The 13,781-nt window shown below is 38.1% G+C and overlaps 1 protein-coding gene across 1 annotated transcript in view; it reads right to left on the reverse strand.

The window, feature by feature from the left end:
- Window positions 1-395: 395 nt before the first annotated feature.
- LOC134815438 (uncharacterized) overlaps window positions 396-13,781 on the reverse strand; it is a 30,575-nt gene continuing 17,189 nt past the window's right edge. The window contains exons 2-9 of the mRNA XM_063823973.1: window positions 11,204-11,279; window positions 10,576-10,749; window positions 10,112-10,242; window positions 8,420-8,521; window positions 4,032-4,163; window positions 3,617-3,859; window positions 3,261-3,435; window positions 396-2,079 (exon numbers count right to left, since the gene is read on the reverse strand). Coding sequence (XP_063680043.1) covers window positions 1,949-2,079; window positions 3,261-3,435; window positions 3,617-3,859; window positions 4,032-4,163; window positions 8,420-8,521; window positions 10,112-10,242; window positions 10,576-10,749; window positions 11,204-11,279 — 1,164 coding nt within the window. The 3' untranslated portion in view covers window positions 396-1,948. The remainder of the gene's footprint in view (window positions 2,080-3,260; window positions 3,436-3,616; window positions 3,860-4,031; window positions 4,164-8,419; window positions 8,522-10,111; window positions 10,243-10,575; window positions 10,750-11,203; window positions 11,280-13,781) is intronic.

The raw sequence follows: 13,781 nt of genomic DNA on the forward strand, positions 1-13,781 counted from the left end.
TTTCAAAGAGATGAGTCTTTAGTGTTTTTTAAACAAGACAATATCGGTCAATGTTCTCAAATGACTTAAAAGTTTGTTAGTTGACCTAATCTCCTCTACTATTTCCCGTTATGCATTTAGTTCCGATTTTTAATTTCCTGTTTAAATCATTAAACAGGAAATTAAGATTACGTGATAATCGGGGGTCCCCCTAGCTAAGTCGGCCTCCTCTTTTTAAACACTTTCTTCGGAGATCTCACTCCCAGTACCGATCTATAATTATACTGTAAATCTTAAAACCCCTTTTCAAGAATTCGTCCATAAATTTGTTGCTAGACGTTTTCTGCCACTTGCTGTGGCTCCTACTTATAGCCGTGCTGGTAAAAATTTATTTAAAAAAAAATTAAACTCAAGGATTTTGTCAAGCGTTTTCATATAAACAGAAGTGAACAAAATTACTAACTGAAAGTAACCGTCTAAAATTTTATTAGAAGTGGAAAATATTCTGAAATAATTTGGCCAAACAGAAGTCATCAAAGCTCTTCCAAAAACAAGTTCGTAACAAAACAATCAACTCTGCTAAAATTATCTGGCTCTGCGTTTCTGAAACCCCCAATCTTTAAGTTTAAAATAAAATACAAATAACATGCGTTTAGTATTAAACCAATTTGTTGAAACCACAAAAATCATATCAAAACTTACTACTGAACTTCTCAATTGCTACTTCTGAATTCTGATATATTATAATAATAGTAGTATGTACATCAATGAAGGATCAACCTAAACTAATTTGCTTATTTCAGTAAATGGCATTTATTGTAGTAAAGTAACTTAGTTAATTCAGTTTTACAAAATACACTTAAAGTTAAATTGTTGCTACATGATAGAAGGGTCAATAAGTTTCATGTCGCTATTTTCATGTCGTTGTAGTACTTCATTGAAGTACAGAAAATAGTCTGACAATTAATACGGTATAGCAGGAATTATATTTACACGTCATGCTTATTCCTCCATAAAGCTTACATAAAAAGCATACAAATTACAAAACAAAATAAAATGAAGAATGCCACAAAAGATTCTATTCCCAACACCATTTCTAACACCTTGTCATCAACCAACATTTACATTTCGGACTACGCTGACTTTTGGTATGTAATACAAATCTACAAATAAGCTAGATCCAAATATATTTCACCACTCTTGAATCTTGATATACCAAATAGGCTGAATTGCATATCTTGCACAGCGAGTCCCAACGTTTCATAATCATGAAATTGAAAGAATTTAACATTTATGGTAGAAAGAGTGGCACTAAAAGGACATTAAGTCACAATTCTGAAAGTATTCTGGATTCACAAGATCCAGCGTTTGAAAGGAGTTTCAGCCACCTAATTGAAGTAGTCAGCAGTTAGTTTATTTACAGGACACATTTCAGACAGGGTAACTCTTAGCGATAAAAGTTTAATGATCAGGTTCAGTTGAATCAGAGTATTTTGATTTAGTTTGCAGTTGTTGACAGCACCTAACCCTCGGATCTACACGAGCTCCCTAATTCTTCAAATAAAATTGCTTTTCATTAAAAACTAGTTCGATCGTTCTTCAAACGATCCTATTTTGCTACATAATAGTTTCGTCATTAATTCTGTTCCACAACATTTGGAGCATACCAACTTGAATCCAATCTCACTGAGGTTCACCATAACTTCCACAGTCTGGCGATTATCATCATACGACCGATGACAATCTGATATAAGCAAATAAGAGCTTAATACTTTTATCCGACGAAAGTGCTTAAATGAGCGTCATTTTTAGTAAATGGACTTTTCCTCTCTATATTTTCTGGGACATTAACGAAAGGGTTCTGAAAGGGTTTTGGCATACTGGGTTGGGGATTGGTTCCAATGTTTCGTACATTTTACGGCACAAAAGATAAGCACTTTAGTAAGATAAGAGCAGAAGAGGTTTGCTATCACAAGTTAGTTTGCGATGGAGGTAAAGGTCTTCGGTAACCAGCGTTGTAGGCTCGTCTCTGGTTTGCCAGGTTCTCTTCTGAAAGAATCCTGTTCTGTCTCTTCATCTCGTAATTCTCATCATTAGGGTCTGAAATTGGCATTGATTAGTCACAGGTCTACTTGATATGATGACTGCCCGCAGCTCAAGACCATCGTTGTTAAATACGTCAAAAAATCGGCTAAAAATACGGCGTATTCAATTTTCGAGAGAGGTACGTAAGAATACGTGAAGCTTCCAATCAATAAGCCCGAAAAAAATTGAATTTAGAACCTGTTAAATTTTGTCCGGAATACGTCTAAAATTTGTCCGAAATACGCGTGCAGATCAAATTAACACAGCGAATTTTGAATTCGTTGAATTTTCTGAGCGTTAAAGAAATAAATCAAAATTCGCGTTGGATAAATCTAATGGCGGCCCCCGAGACTCAATTCAAATGCATTTGCATCTATATAACTTACGAAAAAGCAAAGGACTTTACCGTGCCAGCTCCTCTTACTGAATTAAGTTTTTAAAACTTTACACACTGCAAAAAAATTGTTTATTACAGCGTGCTTTGTATCAATTTAGGGTTGAATGCACGTGCAATTGATATGCGCGTAAGCCAGCTCCATCTCCCGCTGAACGATATCACGTAGTTTGTAATTTAACCTCATCGAGATCTTAGGGCTTAAAGCAGCAGAAACTGAGAGCAGGCCTGATCATGATAGAAGGCGTTGATTCCCTCAAATTTGAAAAGTCTTATAGCACCAAATCACCACCTTACGTTGATGCTGGTGGGCTTGTGTGTAAAATTCAGTAAAAGTAAAAAATTAAAAAAAAATAAAAAAAAACAAAAAAAAAAAACCCCAAAACCAACAAAAACTAATAAAATTTATTTGCCATTGTGATTTTAAAATCTACATGGACACTGGGGAGGAAACTCTAAAAACTGTAAATATTTAGTAAAAAAACGTCTTACTCCACAGTGGAAATCGAAATAAGCGAGAATTTTCGGCGACATATACGTTTGCGTGATGCATCACATTGCTTGAAACGCTACGTATTTAACAGCATTGCTCAAGACAGTATTGTTTTAGTAATGAATTTTAAACGGCATTTCTGAGGGATAAATGAATTCAAGGTTTATTGATAAATCATGATGGTCTTCGACAGTAATTTAATTTGAAATATTAGTAGTAGTATTAGATAGTAGTTAATTCGGAAATCTAAAACATGGCGGGAGCATTTGGAAGGCTACGGTGAGGCCAAATTAAAGAAACACCCCTCACCATCAAACCGTTCCTTCCTTGCCCCGGCCCGGAATTTTTCCAGAGCTCTCATAGTTTGAGGAGACCTAAGAACGTCATCAGACAGAATAGTGTGTTGTAAAGGATCACCATCCATCAGAGTGTCCTCAAGAGCTGTCCTGGTCAGTGAGTCATCCTCACTCTCTGTTATTGACGCCTGGAGGATGGATTGGTAGAGGTGTGCAAAAGAATTTAATACAAATTTTAAGTGAAATTATCAGAGGTTATTACTTTATAGTGATCGTAACAGTTATAAGCGGCTTCCTAAATGGACAGTTTTGCAAGGTACTCCATCTCCGGAAAGAACAGAGGCTATTTTTGGTGAATTTTCTACTCACGTTGCTGCGGCCGGTGTGGGAGGTTGGGATATTTAGCTTAAAGTCCGCCTCACTCAGCCCCAGACCCTCCAACGCCTTCTTATGGTTGTACTTCTCCATGTTTTCCAACTCCCTGCTGTTGAAGTTGCTACTGACATGAGACTGTGCAGCAGGGTTATGAGATAGGTTTGATCGGTGAGAGAAGGTCGGGGTTTGTCTGTTTGAGGGAGCCAGCGGGGTCCGTTTTGATTGTCTGCTACGCGGCTGGAATTAAAGGCGTTAAGCTTAGCAAATATATTTACTAAAATCTAGAAAACAACTCACTAGCGTGAACATGTGTTAAAGGCGACGAACAAGATACACCATATACAATTATAAGAAGTGCAGTGAAGACAAGGTTCCTAATCCCTAGAGAAGAGTTTATAAAGCCGCCTACCCTGGAAGGACTGGGAGTCTGCGTGATGCCCAGTTTAATCTCACTGTAGTGGAGCGGTCTGTCGGTCAGACGGCTGCGACTGGTGCTACTCACCACACTCTCTGTCTCATCGTCAGGTAACTGGGCGGTCACCTGAAGGGTGGTTCAGTCAGCTGTGATAAACAAAATACATGTTTAAAAAAGTGCGTTTTGAAGAATGGTAGAAATGAAGGGATGGGACGATCTCCAAGTTGGGCTCAACGTAAGTGTAACTTCTTTGATAAGCAGTATTAACTATTTAGTGCTATGTTATTAGATGTCCCATTGCATCTGGTCCGAGTCTGTTAGCACAGATCACCTGGGGGGTGGTAAACACCTAAACGTTAATTGCCTGTTCAGTTGCTATATCCACTGGGGGGTCGTTGTGTGGTGGCGAGAGGATGCTTTGCTGGGTGGTGCTTGGTGATGCTGTCTTGTGCAGGGTATTGTGTGTCACCTACGGTTCACCAGATGTCCAAGTTGGTTGCCTGTGTAATTGAGCATTTTGCTTGTGATCGTGTCTCAAAACATGATCACTTAAGGTTCACTTTTGATTCCCTAAGGGCTTCTGGATAGCTCTGCAGCTTTTTATTTTAGTATCGAACCTAAACCTCCAAGCATGCTGGGTCCGGACGGAGGGCTTAACATTTTGAAGTCGGTGCTGCCTCTGGATGGGTGCGAGGGCCGGCAAATCATTCCACCTTAAATCAAAACCGCAACAGAAAAGTCTACAGTGTCCTTCAATAGTTTTATACGTGGAGGCGCAGGTGGGTGGATGACGGCGACTAGCAAGCCGAAGGACCATAGTAGCTTGATGTCTGTTTGCAAACTCCCGTAAGAGCCGACGTAAAACACTGTAAAATACAGAATTCCTTTCATCAGATTTATCATTTGGAAACAGACAGTCAAGTAGTCTAATCCTGTAAATATTGTAAAAGCAAATCTCTCTGTGTCAGTACATGGAATGTTACTTCTCTTGTCACAATTCCAGCAAGATGAATCAATTGGAAAATGGGTTTGATGATTTATGGACTAGAGCTCCTTGGGTAAACTGAAACACATATGGCTGGAATCGGGAACTCAGACTTTGGAAATGGGCTGTTTTGGTTGTATTCTGGCAGGAATGATGGGGTACGTGACGGATGGATGTCGGGTTGTACTGTCCAAAGATTTAAGGAATACTCTCATATCATGCACCCCTGTATCAGGAGGGTTATGATGCCGTTTACATAGCATAACACAATCAAATTTAGTGTTACAGTGGTATATGCTCCAACTGAGGGATGCAGAGATCTGTTTAAAAGGAACTCATTTACAAGGAATTGAATGATGTTCAATCGGGGACTTACCTGCTTTGATATAAAATAGTTTTAGGAGATTTTAATGCTCGTGTTGGAAGGGGACACTGATTGCTCACCATCGGTGTTTAGGAAAGCACTCATATCACACAGAATCCAAATGATAACGGAAAACGGATGCTGAGTTTTCTGTACTATGCACCAGCTGACGATCGGAGGCAACTTTTTGAAACCAAGAATATCCACAAGACAACTGGAGATCCCCAAATGGTAAACACCGTCCACTCAAATGACCATATTTGTATTCAACGGATGGGAGCCAATTCATTGCTTGATGTCAGGAGCATGAGAGGAGCAGATATATTACTCACTCACTACCTGGTAAGAGGATATGTATCTATTAAGCTGTTCACAGAAAAGAAGAGCGTGTAAAAGACAGCCTGCTTTAGAGAATTGCGTGATAGATCTAAGGCAGGGATTATAGTAACAAAATGCTGAAAAATACTATTCAAACGATCAGGAGCTTGGAAACTCCCTTTAGAAGAACTTGGAAGAAATTGAGAGACATTATAACTGATATTCCGTTAGAAGTTCTGGGTGAAAGGGGCCGAAAAGAGAACAGAACATTCTCATAGGGATACTAAGAATCTCCTAAAAGAACGAGGTGAGATTAAAAAGAAACCTAGTACTGCTGAGAATCGGTGCTAAGTACTTCGCAGATTAACGGTTTGTTAGCAGACTGTAAAAGAGATTGATAATGCCTGGGTGTTAGAGTAGCTGAGGAATCTGGGAAGAGGCTGCCAAGCAGGTCAACAAAGAGATGTTTGGCAGAAAATAAAATCCCTTACAAACAGAGGAGTAAACAGATCTGCGGCAGTGCGGGATAAGAATGGGACACTTATCTCAGGAATCCCGAAGCTCAGTAACATCGTGGGCCGAATATTTTGAAGAACTCTTGTCGTGCCAGAGCAGCTGCCGGTGGATTTCTTCTATTGGTTGAGGACGAAAAGGTACTTTCTTTTGAATATCTTAGTAATGATGTTGAGCACCGTCCCCATTGTTGAAATTGAGGGAATCTATCAAGAAAAAGTGACGAATAAAAGTGCTGGAATTTGATGAAATTTCAAATGAGCAGGTTAACGTACGGTTCTCCTGGACTTCTGCCTTGGTTAAAAAGATTTGTTTGAACTTTGGAAAAGTTGAGGATATTCTAGTGATGGAGGAATAGGAATAATCACCATCATCCCAAGAAAGGGGAACCTCAATATTTGACTACAACAACAGAGGGATAACTCTACGCTCCACCGTATCGAGTAATTTCAAATCGTGTTGTTAAAACGACTAAGTAATGGCTTGAAAGTTACTTAGAGGAAAAATCAGTTGTGGTTTAGGAGAAACCGTTCTTGTATAGATCAGCTATACTCCTTCATTGTATAATACACAATTGTATAGTATTCAACATCCTTTGTATATAAACTATTATTGATTTTAAAGCTGCTTTTGATTCAATCAATCGTGCTTTATTTGGAAAAGCTTTTGAACATATGGTCTTCAACAAATACCATCAATGTTTTCCAAAGCGTTCTTTAGAGCAACTGAAAGTGCCAGTTCGTGTCAATGGGGAATTGAAAAGATGTTTTGATGTCGATTCGGGGACTGGACAGGTGATGTGCAAGGGCCTCCATTTTCACCTTGTACTTATCTGGGATTAGAACTTGCCGAGAAGTTCTAAAAAAATATATCGCGTGGTTTTACTCTTTCAGTACAGGACAAAGTTCAGGACCAAACCGGAAAAATGTGTCATTGATTTTGGCTATGTGATGGACATAGCAGGATGGATGACACTGTCGAGGGACTGCAAGAAACACGGACATATTGCGATATACTGTGGGCTTGGGGGTTTAAAGATGAAAGCAAAGAAAACAGAGATCATGGTTTATGGGGATAGATACGTCGCAGCACCCACTCCAGAGATTAGGACCTTAAGTTTACTGGCGATGGAAACTTCTGCAAAGCAGGTCACTCAATTCAATATTTGGGTGCAAAATTACATCGGCTGGCAAGATCGATAAAGAAATAAGTGTCAGATTGGAAAAGCAACCGGAGTTTTAACCAACTCAATATACATTTGGAAGTATAGAAATATGCTTTAACAACAAAGTGCGAATTACCATCGCAGCCTGGGGGTTCTTACCATTCTGATTTGGAAGTGAGATATGGAACACGACTCAAGTGCAGACAAGAAGTTAGAGTCTTCACATCTGTACTGCTTGGCAAAATCCTGAGAGTGAGGTGGTTCATCGAGTTAAGAAATGAAGATGTTTTAAGAAGGGGCTTCAATAAACTGCTCTTACTGACATAATAGCAACAAAACGGCTACGTTGTTTTGGACATGTCAGTAGAATGCCTGGAAGATCGGTTTACCTAACTATCTACTTGAAATGGAAACCCAAGCATGGAAAAACGATCACGAGGCAGGCCTAGGAAGAGCTTAAATGATGTATTTATTGAAGATGCTGAGCAGAGATTGGATCGTAATGGACTCACGATTGATTGTATGAGATGATTGGCTGCAGACGAAAAGGTTGGGAAATTATTACCCCGCCGAATTGTATAATCCAAAAGTAATGACGCAGGAGACGCAGACTTATCCTTTTTGGATGGAGATCTCGCCATGTTAACATGTATGTATTAGCATGCAAGTGCGATAATACTGAGTGCTATAACTGTTTAATTAGCAAAAATACTAGCAGTTAGCGTGGTAACTATAATAAAAGTAGCTTTTAGAAGTGATAGCGCGTGTTTCCTTCTGCAGCATTATACAGACCACAGCTAACCTACCAAACCCATTGAAAAGAAACGCTTCTTTTGTAATAACGATCGAGAAGTCCCCTAGTAGCAATCCAATATTGTATTTTTTAATCAAAAAATGTTTATCATGAATCATTTCAAAACTTTTTAATCGAACACAGTCCTACTTATTCGATGTTTGGGAGATCAAAGTTCAATCCAGTTAAATATGTGATCTAAACTCGCATTGATATAACTGTCTCAAAAAATTATCGGATTTACCTGAAGCTTACTAGCCATTGACTGTGGAGGTTTCCTGCCACCGTTAGCAATAAAGTGGAAGTAAGCATTGTCCACTGCGCCGCCATCCTTCCAATGGAAATTCTGGGGAGGAGGGGGTTAGTCATGACGTGACACTTTTGTTGGTAGTTTGAAATAAGCATGATAGCAGTTTGGGGGCTGACGTCACGTGACGTTACTTTAGTTTAATCGGCTCGCGACTTCCCCGACTTGGATAGATTCACTCCTTGCCTGATTACTGAGATGACTTGCCGATAATCTGATTAGATAATCAGTAATGACGAAAATAATTCCTTCTGGGAGAAAATATAATAATCTAATTTCCCGAGGATATCATGATCTGACCATAATCAATGTCACGCGGAAAGTAAATATATTGTTTTGAAATCCTAGATTATATGAACTTATTATTATTCGTAGCTTTTGTTTTAGTTTTATTTACCGCGTTAGAAATTTGACAAGAGTAACTGTATCCGTTGTATAATGAAAAGTAAACCCGTACATAGTTTGGATTTTTACGATAAAATTACAATGGACACTCTTAATGTTATTAGCCATGTTCATGAAGTGATCACCGTATTACTATTATTAAAATATAAAGCGGGGATTGTGTGACACCATGAAGTACAGTAAAATAGTATTCCGGCAAATCAGGAGAAATTTAAACAAAGCCAACTAATTATTATCATGCTTTATTGGCCGTTTTGTTGTAATTATATAAAAGCATCTCGATGATATAATATATTAGGATAGTTTCAGAGGAGTTTCTTGTCTCTGATCTTGACAGTTACAAATCTCACAGGAATCTCGTAAGATTTCCTATTATAACAAGGTATTATTGGATTATAATAGTTGACGTACCAACGATTTATTACAGCATGCCATTTATCATATTTTAACGGATGACGCCAACCTTTGGGAAGTCTTTTTGCCACTGCATCTAAATTTCCTCGTAGTAAAATGTGGCCATTACTAACATCATAAATCCCAGTATTATTTTGGTTGTGGCAGTTCAATATCCGATTTAAGCTCCTGAGAAAATTGCTAGTCCTTGGCACTGTCTGGACAGCGACCACAGATCCGTGATAAACAAGGACAGGTAGTCGGACAGGCTTGGATACCGCACAGAGTTATTTTAAAGGCAAGAGTTCTCATCCAATGAGCTACGAGACCCTGCAACCTACACGTCTGGTAATTAAAATGGCCGGCAAGATATACCAACGAGATTGCCTAAAACATCCACCATTTTAGGAGATATCAGAGACCAGACTGTGTCAATATTATAAAATACATGTCACTGAAGGAAGGAATATTGATCGAGATTAGGAGGGAGACTGCCCTGTTTGTGTAGGTCTCAATACTGTAAACAAGTCCTATGGACATAGATTGGGCAAAAGTAAAAACTCCATAGCTGCCTACTTCGCTAGATTCATTCATAAAGGTCTATTTTTCGAGAAGTTTCTTGGGATTTCGCATTTGGACTCTCATCACTCATCTTGGTCCAAAAACTGTCTACAATTGAGTTTTATCCCCAAATCAAAATTATGGCTTCGTCGTTGGTTAAAAACAAATTTGTGAATAATGTCATAAAATTAAAATTTTCAGCTTGTTTGTACAATGTACTTAATAATAATTGGGAGATTATCCTGAACTCTCACATCAGATACCACTAACCTTATGAGGCTCGTAAACCTCTTCCTTGGGCTTCCAGTATTTGCAGTAGAGAAAGAGAAGGAGAGCCAATATGAGGAGTAGCAAGAGAGGGATCACAACCGCTGCCGCTATCACACCTGAACTGGCGCCACCTGAGAGTGAGGTACCGGCTGAGTTGTGAGTCTAAACTACTGACTGTCACGTGATATTTACACGAAACCAGAAATATTGAGCGGTTTTACTTTTAGCTGGTTAGAGTTAGAACGCATCTTTGAATGGACACTAACAGTCAGTTTCATTTATTGAATATGCTATCAAACAAGATAGACTCGTCACACCGAGTTTGGTGACATGGTGAATAGAGGGCTCGTACTGATTCTCTCTCAGGCCAAGTACTGAGGGTCTATAACTTACAGACTATAACTCACCACAGGCTAAACACCTGCACCACAAAGGGAGATATGCACGTTAATTAAACTACTAACCTGGATTGAAGGCAGCGTATCCTAGCCGGAACCCTGCACCAGTCCCGTCTCCGTCGCTGATAAACCTTATTGTCATGACACTACTGGAACTCTCCACCTCTCGTAGTGCTCGCTTTACTATCCCCTCACTTCCACATGAAGTGTAGATCAGGTTGTCTGCTGATATCATAGTCCCTGTAACAAAGGTATCGGTTACAGGTATCGGTTTCAGGTATCGGTTTCAGGTATCGGTTTTAGGAGTATTTGAGGGGTAATTTATTTTTAAGGGATAATGTAAGCAGGCTTGGTGGTGGTGGTGGAAGTCGTAACACGAATCACGTAAATAATGGCTTATGCATTATTCTAGTGAGATTAGAAATCTTGGGATCGTCACCGATTTTGTAATCATTTGACAGATGAGAGGTAAATTTTATATGGTAAATAAATTTTGGTATTAAATGAGCTATGATATCAGAATTTAGCCAATAAAATGAAATAGCTGGGACAGTTATCAGAGCGACAAGCAATCTCTCACTCAGATAAATAACTGTCAATATTTTAATAAAGGGATACCAAAAGTTAATTTCCTGATGATGGCACAAATAATATCTTCCAGTCGAGCAGTTTAAATCTGTAACTATCATCTTACCGTCGTAAAATGAGAGAGAGTCCTTGGTGCAGCCCACACTTTTCTCTAGGTTCACAGATTCCAGTGTCACTCGGACCTGAAGTATGTGAAGTCAAAAAGAATGTTCAAGCTGTTGACAGTCAGATACTGTCCTCACCTGAGACAATTCAGATAAAGAAATTTGACAATTTTTGGCGTTCTGTAGATTGTTAATTATAATCACTAATGTTTTGTCATGATAATAAATTTGATAATATGTTCGGCTCTGTCGCTCTGAGAGTTGACTGGGGGGGGGGGGGGGGGGGGGGTACCAATGGCATAAAATGGCATAAATGACATACGTTTTATGGCATAAATGGAAATTTTTATTGGCCAATTCTCCATTTATGCCATGAATTTAGGTCTTCATATTTGACTTTAAATTCGCAAATTATTATTAGTACTTGAATAAGAGACATGTTTCATGCTTTATAACGCTTGGAATGATTGTTAAAGATTCATATGACAAATAAAGAAAATAGAAATGTATTATATCGAAAATGGCATAAATATAATACGTTTTATGGCATAAATGGAAATTTTTATTGGCCAATTCTCCATTATGCCATTTATGCCATTGGTACCCCCCCAGTTGACTATTAGTACAGATAATTCTGTCAAAATCCAATAATCGCATAATTGTATGTTTCGTTTTTCGCTCTATTGGGTGGTATATGGGTCGATACTCGATCATGATTGATTACTGGGGAGTGCAAGCGAGAAGAAATGAGAGTCTCCGCTCACTATAGAACAAAATACATCAGTTAAAATAAATCTCTACATTATAACTAGAAATAACGTAGAAAGTGCTTACAAATGTTAAACTAAAATGAAAATGTAGCTAGTAATATCGTGAAATGCTCAGTTGAAAAAAAAAAACCAGATTGAATGGTGTGGAATGCGGATTCTTTCAACGTAATTCTTTGGGAGATTAGGTTTGGCCACGATACGGCAACTATGCGGCCTCTATATAATTCTTTAGCCATATGCTTGTTTTAAGTTATTTTAAGTTATTTGTCGCGATATTGCCAGCTACATTTTCATTTTAGTTAAGTCAATCACAAGTTTAGAGGATGGCTTTGTTTAGAGTGTCAAGGTCCTGGACTAGCGTCCGCGTAAAAGGTACCATTAGTCTTGTCTGATAATAATCTAGTGGAATTTCCGACTAATAGTAATACTGGTAAACATCTGGTTCCTCATTTGACTTTGTCACTGCTAAGTTTAACGGCACGGTTCAACTCTTAATACTATAATATATTTTAGTAGCGTTACCACATTTGAGGTTTCTAATCATTGCACCGAGCGATTAACAACTCAACTAATAGATTTTGAGGCGGTTGAAATTGAAACATGCCATCCCGACCCGTCTTTATCGTTTATACTGTCGTGTTTAACACTTATCATGACCGGAGAGATGGGAGCAGCTGTTACTGCCAGCCAATTTCACTCTCTTTGAACTGTTTGAAGTGATACAAATTGTTTAATATAAGGTTCATTACACTTTCTGTGGTTTCTACCAATGACACTTTGGTTTGTTGCGTTCATGATTCCCAGAACTTAAATATTATTATTAAATCTTTGAAAATAATGGCCTTTTTGGTTTTATTTTTTTTCAAAAGTGGGGAAATTGTGGTTGGGGGGCTAAAAAAAAAAACCCCCCTTTTTTCCGATGCCCTGTTTGAAAAATTTTTTTAATTTTTTGGGGTAAAGCTAGCAAAAAATTTAAGATCCCCAATTTTAACCATGGTTTTTAAGGGGAACCCTGAAATAGGCCCGGATTTTTTTTGGGTTTTTTAGGGAATTTTTCGTATTAAAAAGTTTTGGCAAAATTTTTTTTTGAAAAAATTTTTAAAAAAACTCAAAAATAATATTTTTTTAATTCCTGTTTCATCTTTGGGGGAAAAAAAAAATTAATTGTTTTAAAACTAAAAAAAAAATTGCAGGGCCTTTCGATTTTTAAAGGCCTGAAAAAAACCTCTGCCGGAGGGGGGCCCTTCGGCCCCCCCCATTTTTTACGGGACGTAGGTGCCCTTCGGGTTTTTCCCCAAAAAGGTTTTTGTAAAATTTTGGTTACAAAGGGGGGTTTTTATTAAAGGGGGGGTATTAAAAAAAATTTGGGGGAACTTTTAGTTTTAAACAAAAAAAATTTCAAGGGTTTTTTCCAGATTATATATAAAAAAAAAAACTAACATTTGTCAAAAATTCGTTGCCGGCCCAAAAAAATGAATTTTGCCTTTTTTGGTTATTTACCAACGTAATTTAATGAAATTGAAAAGCCAGTGGGGGGATTCAAGTTGATTGAGTCAGTAGTATTTTAATTTTTAAAAACATAAATATTACAAAATAATACTGTTTCAGTGAGTCGTCGCTACAATAAATTCTTAAGACAAAAATATTTTAAATCCTTAATCGTTTCAAATTTAAAGTTTCACCATGTAGTTACGTTAAGGTTGACTGCATATGTTCTGGTTCATATTTTACGCAGAATATTCCATTCTCTCTCTCTCAGACAAGTTCATCAAGAACGTCTGGAATGTAGGCAATACTGCCCAGTTCGGTG

This window comes from Bolinopsis microptera, chromosome 5 (genome assembly GCF_026151205.1).
Source record: "Bolinopsis microptera isolate Bmic1 chromosome 5, MBARI_Bmic_1.0, whole genome shotgun sequence".
Taxonomy (NCBI): domain Eukaryota; kingdom Metazoa; phylum Ctenophora; class Tentaculata; order Lobata; family Bolinopsidae; genus Bolinopsis; species Bolinopsis microptera.